The sequence below is a fragment of the Tarenaya hassleriana genome, unplaced genomic scaffold (assembly GCF_000463585.1).
Source record: "Tarenaya hassleriana unplaced genomic scaffold, ASM46358v1 Cleome23, whole genome shotgun sequence".
Lineage (NCBI taxonomy): Eukaryota > Viridiplantae > Streptophyta > Magnoliopsida > Brassicales > Cleomaceae > Tarenaya > Tarenaya hassleriana.
In genome coordinates, this window is record NW_010965625.1 from 708085 (window position 1) to 716990 (window position 8906).

Below are 8906 nucleotides of genomic sequence, written 5' to 3' on the forward strand. Positions count from 1 at the left end.
AAAGAGTGCTAGAAAAGTGATGTTTAGGGTTTCCAAGGTTGAGAAACTTCTAGCACATGGAAGGCTGAGGATGTTTTCCTTTTGCTTGCTTATTGTTTTCTTCTTCTTCTTTTTTTCAAATTATCATTTTAATGAATTTGCAGGACAACTTTTGGGAGATGGGAGACACCGGTCCCTGCGGTCCCTGCACTGAGATACATTTTGATCGAGTTGGTAACCGTGATGCTGCACCATTAGTGAACAATGACGATCCAACTTGTATAGAAATTTGGAATCTTGTGTTTATTCAGGTACAGTTTGCTGTCATCTTACAGCTTCAATTCTGGTTAACTGCCTTTTATTTACGCATATAGACCATCAAATCATTTGTTACTATATGATTAGTATCATGCTTGGTCATATAAGACTTACTCTACGTTGAATGTTTTATTCTAAACTTCTACCTTTAAATGAGCTTTATTTTGTGTCTTTGTGCAATAGTTCAACAGGGAAAATGATGGTTCTCTCAAACCTTTGCCCGCCAAGCATGTTGACACTGGAATGGGTTTTGAGAGATTAACTTCAGTTCTTCAGAACAAAATGAGCAATTATGACACAGATGTATTCATGTCTATATTTGATGCCATCCGGAAGGTAATATGTAAAATCGTAATATTCTGGTGCAGTTTCTTCCAGGGTGCTTTTTATTATCTTTTCTGTGTTCCACTGATTTATCATCTTTTCTGTAGTTTTTCACTCCTGGAACACTGTCTACTCTTTTCTTTATTCAAAAGCTAATGCTCTTGGTTGTCTTCATGTTGAGATATCAAAATCTTTTACATTTTATAGGCCACAGGAGCTCGGCCATACTCTGGAAAAGTTGGTAGGGAAGATGTTGACAAAGTTGACATGGCATACAGAGTTGTTGCTGATCATATTAGAACTTTATCATTTGCTATTGCGGATGGATCTTGTCCAGGTATTACTTTGTTTTTGTCTCTCATAATTAAACTAGTATTGTTACATTATATTTCTACGCGAGGTGTTCAGTAGTTTATCATTTATTTGTTTCATGTTTTTTATTCTCATTTATAATTGTTTTTTATTTGCTTATTCTAAATTGGGTGACATTTTTAAGATTCTCTTCCTATTTCAATCTGCCTGATTCTGTATTAAAAGTCTCTTCCAACAGTTTCTTCTCTCTTGTAGTTTAATGAATATAACCTAAAGTAACACACTCCTTAGGTAATGAGGGTCGTGAGTATGTTCTGCGGCGCATTCTTCGGCGAGCAGTACGATATGGGAAGGAGATACTGAAAGCTGAGGAAGGCTTTTTCAATGGGTAGGAAATTCCATTGCGATTCCTGGTTTATGCTTTCTTTCGACATTTTTGATTCTGTTGCCTGTGTTTTTTTGGGGCTTTTTCTTGTATCTTCTGGATTACAAACCTAGATCCTTCGCATCCTACATCCTTCTATGTGGTTGTGTTTACTGATTAGGATATGCCTAAATTGTAGCCTCGTAAGTTCTGTTGTTCAAGTGATGGGTGATGTCTTTCCGGAGTTGCAGCAATCTGAAGCACGCATCAGAGAGATAATCAAAGACGAGGAAGCAAGCTTTTGTAAAACATTGGGAAAGGTGAAAATGATGGGTCAAAATTATCTGAGTATTAATTTTACAGGTCCTTTAGTTGCCTTGTTAATCTGTGTTGGTTGTGAATTAGTTTTATCTGTTTTTACTGTTTGTTATATAAGGTGCATCAACTATAATTTTGATTGATTATCCATTTAAATTCCAGGGAATTGAGAAATTTGAGAAAGCTGCTCAGGCAGTTCAGGGGAACAAACTGAGTGGACAGGTATGTATTTATTTATTTCTATTTGTTTGCCTCTCCATCCGTTGCCTCATGTAGTTTGGAAACTGAGGAATGGAGATGCTGCCTGTTGTGGATTTTTGTTGTTGGGCACTCTCTGTATCATTGTATCAGAATTCTTCTGTATATTGTATTCCAATCGCAATTTCCTTGGTCTTGTTCTTTGCAGGATGCATTTGTCCTCTGGGATACATATGGTTTCCCATTAGATTTGACCCAGGTATGTAGTTCGTTTACCTGTCTTTCTGCTGGTCTGTTGTGATATTTCTATTAAATTTGTTCTCTTCTTTCAGTTGATGGCCGAAGAAAGTGGGTTGGTGGTTGATGTTGCCGGTTTCAACAAAGCCATGGAAGAAGCGAGGGAAAGATCTAGGAGTGCTCAGAATAAGGTAGTACTTCTTTTCTGCCTGTTTTGTTTTCTTAGGGCATGTTGATGCACTAATGACGTTGGATGAATGAATAATTCTGAAACTACAGTATCTTTCAGCTGATCTGCTAATGTCAATTTTCTTGCAGCAAGCTGGCGGTGCAATTGCAATGGATGTTGATGCTACTTCAAAATTGCACAAGAGTGGTGTTTTGGCAACGGATGATTCTTTTAAATACATATGGTTCCAGGTTTCTTTCTATTATCAGCCTACGTAATTCTTACATTGTGCTCAAAATTGTTAATTGTTTCTTTGGAGCAAGAAAGATGCTCTGGCATGTAGTGGGAAGTTTATTATTCGTTTCTGAATTAAAAAGGATGTCATGACGTCTCTATTTCTTATACCTTTTGATATGTCTCCTTGCTGAGTGATTTTTCTGCCTGTTTCCGGTGTAGGATCATGACAGTGAAGTAAAAGCTATCTACACTGGTTCTGTGTTCATGGAGAGTTCTGGCGCTGGTGATAATGTTGGGCTAGTATTGGTATCAACAAGTTTCTATGGAGAGCAGGGTGGTCAGGTATCCCTTTTTGAACTGATACTATTGTGTTTTGTTGATTTTTTCTCAGTTCTGCTCATATGCAAGCATAGACATCAGAATGATCTGCTTTCATGTTCATCTTTAATATATCGATGTAAACATGACAGGAAGAAATATGCTTTTTTTTTTTTCGAGTTGCACTATGATTTAGGTTTGGATGAGCAAGCGATATAATATCATGAGATGACAATTCTTGTGCATTGATATCTGGACTACTTGTTGAAAATTTGGAACATGCTACATGGATCTTCTGCCTCAACGCGCCTAACAATCATTGCTTTGGTGATAGATTTTTGACACAGGGCTGATAGAAGGCCCATTTGGTACGTTCAAAGTTTGCAATGTGCAAATATTTGGCGGTTTTATTCTTCATATTGGTTATCTCACGGGAGAAACCGGAAAGATTAGTGTTGGGGATAAGGTGACCTGCAAGGTAACTGCTTGTGTAATACGTTCTTGTCTCACTCTACATATTTGGTACAAGCTGATTTGTTTCTTCATTGTTTATGCATGCAGGTTGATTACGAGAGACGTAAACTCATTGCTCCTAATCATACTTGTACACATATGTTGAACTTCGCTCTAAGGGTATGATTTCGCTATGATTTCTGTTGTTTAATTTTTAAGTTTTCTTTAAAAAATTTCATTTCCATGAGTGCAGGAAGTGCTCGGGGATCATGTTGATCAGAAAGGATCCATTGTCCTTCCTGAAAAGTTGCGATTTGATTTTTCTCATGGTATAGTCAAATTTACTATGATATTTTGACTCATGAACCATTTTTCGGCATCTAATGGGTTTTAAAATTTGATTAGGCAAGCCAGTTGATCCTGAACAGCTGAGAAAAATCGAGTCAATTGTGAATGATCAGATTAAGGCTGAATTAGATGTATATGCGAAGGAAGTGACTCTTTCTGAAGCAAAACGAATCAAGGGTTTAAGAGCAGTATTTGGAGAAGTAAGCTGGCATCAATTCTCTTGCTAGTTTCATTTTTCAACTCTCAGTTCCAATTGTTATTTTTTCCTCTCATTACGTTCAGGTCTACCCTGATCCTGTCAGAGTGGTGGCAGTCGGGAAACAAGTCGATGACCTTTTGTCTGATCCCGACAACGATGAATGGCTATCAATTTCATCCGAGTTATGTGGAGGTTGGTTTCTATTTTCGTTGGATATTACAACAAAGAGATGATGTCAATGCTCTGAAAGTATATTCAGTAAGAATATCTTTACAATTCCAGGAACCCACATAACAAACACACGTGAAGCCAAAGCGTTTGCTCTATTAGTCGAGGAAGGAATTGCCAAAGGCATCCGTAGGATAACTGCTGTGACCACCGGAAAAGCGTTTGAAGCGGTTTATGAGGCCTCCTTGCTTGAAAAAGATGTAGAGGATGCATCCAAAGAAGAGGGAAGCACATTGGAAAAGGTTCTCTCTCTCTATATATATATATCTCAAACATTCAGAAAGTACAGTGGAGGGATTTTCGTTTCCCTTTCTCTTAATCTGCTGTCGATGAAAAACATAATGAGCTAGTTTTTTTGCAGAAAGTTGCTGCTTTAAATAGCCGGGTAGACAAAGCAGTTATCCCAGCAGCTAAAAAAGCAGACATCAGGGCCAAGATCACTCTGCTACAGGTGATTGCTTTGAGCTTTAACACCGTGTAGCTTGTTCTTGTCACCTGTTTTTTTTTTTTTACCGAAATCTTGTCCTGGTTTATGATCAAAAGTAGGGGTGGCCAATGTTATTTTGATTTTAGAAAAACTATAACCTTGTCCTGGTTTATGATCAAATTCGGTTTTTTTATGATTTTTTTTTTATTTTTATATTTGGTTCGCCTTACTCCCAAATAAACTTAGGATTAAAGTGATGTTGATGTTGATGTTGTTGATGTATTCGGTTCGAGATCGGTTTTTTCGAGAAATCCAACCCATTCAGTTTTTATATCGGATACGGTTATGTGTTTTTCGGTTCGGATTGGTTCATTTATTTGGTTATTAACCGAATTGGCCACCCCTAATCAAAATAAAACTGATCTGGTTTGTTTTCACCGCAGAGTGAAGTGAGAAAAGCTCAAAAGAAAATAGCAGAAGAGAACATCCAGAAAGCCGTCAAGGTGGCAACAGATGCAGCTGAGGCTGCAGCTTCAAATGGAAAGTCTTTTTGCGTATCCCACGTTGATGTTGGTCTGGATGCAGCAGCTGTGCGAGAGGCAGTTTCCAAAGTCATGAAACAAAAGGTAAAAACACCATGCCTTTTTTACCATGCTTTTTAGCGGTAAAAAGTAAAAAAAAAAAGTTGAAAGGTTGGGTAAAATTGTGGCAGGGAATGTCGGTTATGGTATTCAGCACGGATGGAACCACAAACAAGGCCATTGTGTGTGCGGGAGTTCCGGACAAGTACAAGCAACTGGACGTGACGGAATGGTTATCAAATGCTTTGGGGCCTCTAAATGGGAGATGCGGAAAAGGAAAAGGCGGTCTTGCGACTGGACAGGTACCATAACTATTGGACCTATATGCATTGTGATTGCGTTGTTTCTCTTTTTGATCTCCATCGAATTGCCACTCATAATCTTCTTCCCAACTTGAGATGGGTGTGGCTACCCGAAGTTTTTGCAGTACCGACGGATATCCGTTCTGCGGGTTCCCGTTTTGTGATACCCGAAATTTGGGTAATCGATCGAGTCAAATAGGAGGTCGTGTGCGTGGCATCGGAAACCCGAGCCTCGGGTTTGAGTTTGGGATTAGCCACGGATAAGCCAAGCCGAATAAGAGAGGAAGAGAGAGGGCGAGCTGACGAGGGGAAGCGAGCTGTGACAGGAGGTGGTGAGGGCGCGGAGGCGGCCATTAGGGTTTTGCCCATGTATATTATCTTTTTTTTTAAAAAAAATCAGTCATTAGTTTAGTGCGACAGGGTGTGTTTTATTTCGAGATGTTAGGGCACATATGGGTTTCGTGAGGGTGTGGAGGTAATTTTGCAATTTCGGGCCAGGTATGTCTCTCCTCGACCCTTACCGGTTCACCCTCTCGCCCCGTCCCCTCTCTGCAGCGGCTGGCTCCTCGCCTTGCCAGCGGGGCACCCGACTCTCACAAGACCCAATCGGGTACTCTGACCAAGAAACTCGAGGGGCTGAGGTCGAGGTCGGAAAACTGAGGTGTCCGAACTCATGGTCATCCCTAAACCCTAATGGTGGATTGGGTTCCCTTTCCGGACCCGTAATTATCAGTTTGGTTTGGGTTTTTTCTGTTTCTAAGTTCGGTTTTGGTTCAGATTCAGATCAGAACCATAAATGTATATATAAGTTTGGCCCGAGTCGATGCAGTCCCATGATTCAACCTGCCAAGTCCAAACAGTTGTGCGCGATTATGCCTCCCATAACATAACAACCACAATCAAACTAGACAACGAACCACAACATATCAGTCCGATCCCGTTTCGATTTAAAGATATAACGATGATCTCTTTTTGTTTTTCAGGGAACTGATGCATCTCAGGTGAATGAGGCTTTAGATTTGGCTGCATCCTTTGCATCAATGAAACTCAACTGATTTGTTCCTAAGATCAGAACCTGACACACGTTTCCACTGTGCTTTGATTTCTACCATGTTCTCACACTTTACAGATGTTGTAGTGCTTTTGTGACGATGTTTTTTTTTTTTTTTGTGGAATGACTTGAAATTGATTGACAATGGTTTTACTTACACCAAAAAATCCTTCTATTTCAAATTCATCATAAAAAATCATCAACTATTAATTTTGAGAAAAAAAGACTATTACCTATATAAAATTTTGGGTTAATCGCAAAAAAAACCGTGTACTTTTTCCAGGTTAACGAAAAAATCCTGTACTTCAGAAATTACCGAAAAAATCATGTATTTTATATAATTAAATAAGAAAACCCTGTATGTTTTAATTAGTAACCCATAAACCTCTGCGTCGTGATATCATGACGGTGGAATCGAAAAAGCTAACGTGGCTCAAACGGAACTACAGAACAAAGTCCACATAGGATTAAGTTTGCCACATCACCTAAAATCCAATGTAAAAACAAAGAAGGAAGAAGCCCGTGTCGAGTGTACTCATTTCAAACCCTAATCCTAAGTTATTTGTTTTCTCTTTGAATCGAAGGAGATTTCAAACCCTAAACCTTCGATTCTCTCTAAGTTGAAAGTCATTTGGAGTTTGGGTCATTGATGTCTACCCTGGGTCGTCGATTTCAAGCGTGGGTCTGTAAGTTGAAGGTGATTTCGAACTGTGATTGTCGATTTCGAACGTGGGTCTTCGATTTGGAACTTGTGGCATCGATGTGAAATCATAAAGGTCAATTATGCGATTTGTTCGACTCTCTCTTAGATTTCAAACCCTATGATTGTCGATTTCCCTTTTTTTGTTTGATGGGAATATGATGACAGTTTTGACTACATTTTTTGGAAAATTATCAATTTTTAAGGTTTTTCAAGGACGTCAGCAGAGGATTTAGATGATCTGATCATGAACATATATATGGGAGGAACACTAGTGAAAGATGATGATGGAGAGATACGTTACATTGGAGGGTTTGTGGAACAAAATGAGAGCCTGATTAATGTGGAATATTTGAGTTGGTTTTCATTTGAGAGATTAGTAAAGAAGAAGAAATTGTCTCTGATAGAAGAGATTTGGTATAAAACAACAAATGAGACGATAAAAAGTTTGAGGCAAATCCGAGAAGATGTAGACTGTGAAATAAGAGACATGATTACTTTGGGGAGGATAAATGGAGAATTAGATGCATACATTGTGCATAAGATGTCGGAAGGCCCTGTTGTATATGGGCTATTGAGCAATACTGAATATGATAGTGATGGGGTAGATGGTGATGAGGTTAGAGATGAGGTTGCTGTTGGTTGTAATGCTCTAGGATGTTCCGTGATATGACATTTTGACATTGTATTGATTCATTGATTTATGAATGCGTTACATTCCCGTTATATGATTGACATGTTTGTTATATTTCGGTATCCCTGAATCATTATAGAATGATTCTAAACACCCTGATCAGTTATCATTGTGGGAACAATAATGAATTAAGACTAGCATGAGGTGTGATCGATGCATTGGATGCATATCACAATCATGGGTACTCGTTGTGAACGAGTGACTGGTTGACCCGCATGAGATTGTCACATGGACAGAGTCATGACTTGAATCTCATACAGCGGTTCGTTCTTGGATCCTCAAACCTGAGATGTCTAGAGTATCTGATATGAGGAGTGGCGTGTCTTGACTGCGTCAAACGTCGTCTTTAACCGGATGATCATAACGGCGTTGATCAGATACGTTCACAAATCATATGGAGATAATAGACATGCAATATGGGACTTATCACCTCCTCAATAGGAGAGATATCGCTGGGCCCTCTCGTGGAAGTCGGACTATGAAAATGCGTGGCCACGCTATAGATGAAGTTCCATCTATTTTATTAGTCGATTTGCCAAGACGAGAAAGCAGTTGAACTTGAAGGGTGGCTCAAACCATGCCCTTGTTCAACACATGATATCGTGAGATAAAGGATCAGAACTCGAGCTGTTATTGCCTTGGTTAGATCACCTCTAACTCAATTCAACGTGGGTGGTCATGGCGTCTGGCTAGAGGCTAACCATGACTTGTAGATCGGGAATGGTTCTCGAGGCTGCTGCCACTGCGAATGGGCCTACAGGGTCACACACCATTAGGGATGGACTTATATGTGAAGTTTCAGAAAGGAAGACTTGGATTTGGTCGGAAAAACCGTTTTCGGATCAAATCAGAGTGTCGGGACGTTTTCAGCCTTCTGACTCGGACCGAGTCAGTACTTGACTCGGACCGAGTCAGTTCCGTGCGAGTCGAAGCCCAGAAAGTGTTGTGGGCTTGGCTGATGTTTTGACTCGGTCGAGTCAAAGTTTTGACTCGGACCGAGTCAATACTAAATGGGCCGAGTCAAGAGTTGACAATGGGCTTGGGCTGATTCGTTCTGACTCGACCGAGTCAGAGTTCTGACTCGGACCGAGTCAATACTCGGAAAAAGTCCCTTTTCACAAGGATTAGGGTTTCTATCTTATAAGGAGG

At 39.7% G+C, this 8906-nt stretch overlaps 1 protein-coding gene across 1 annotated transcript in view; it reads left to right on the plus strand.

The window, feature by feature from the left end:
* LOC104815233 (alanine--tRNA ligase-like) overlaps positions 1-6469 on the plus strand; it is an 8202-nt gene extending 1733 nt beyond the window's left edge. The window contains exons 4-23 of the mRNA XM_010543552.1: positions 144-290; positions 481-633; positions 829-958; positions 1225-1321; positions 1497-1617; positions 1778-1837; positions 2022-2072; positions 2146-2241; positions 2369-2470; positions 2676-2798; positions 3109-3252; positions 3336-3407; positions 3481-3556; positions 3633-3775; positions 3858-3966; positions 4057-4244; positions 4364-4453; positions 4873-5055; positions 5142-5312; positions 6296-6469. Of these exons, the coding sequence (XP_010541854.1) occupies positions 144-290; positions 481-633; positions 829-958; positions 1225-1321; positions 1497-1617; positions 1778-1837; positions 2022-2072; positions 2146-2241; positions 2369-2470; positions 2676-2798; positions 3109-3252; positions 3336-3407; positions 3481-3556; positions 3633-3775; positions 3858-3966; positions 4057-4244; positions 4364-4453; positions 4873-5055; positions 5142-5312; positions 6296-6367 (2328 nt within the window). The 3' untranslated portion in view covers positions 6368-6469. The remainder of the gene's footprint in view (positions 1-143; positions 291-480; positions 634-828; positions 959-1224; positions 1322-1496; positions 1618-1777; positions 1838-2021; positions 2073-2145; positions 2242-2368; positions 2471-2675; positions 2799-3108; positions 3253-3335; positions 3408-3480; positions 3557-3632; positions 3776-3857; positions 3967-4056; positions 4245-4363; positions 4454-4872; positions 5056-5141; positions 5313-6295) is intronic.
* Positions 6470-8906: the final 2437 nt, after the last annotated feature.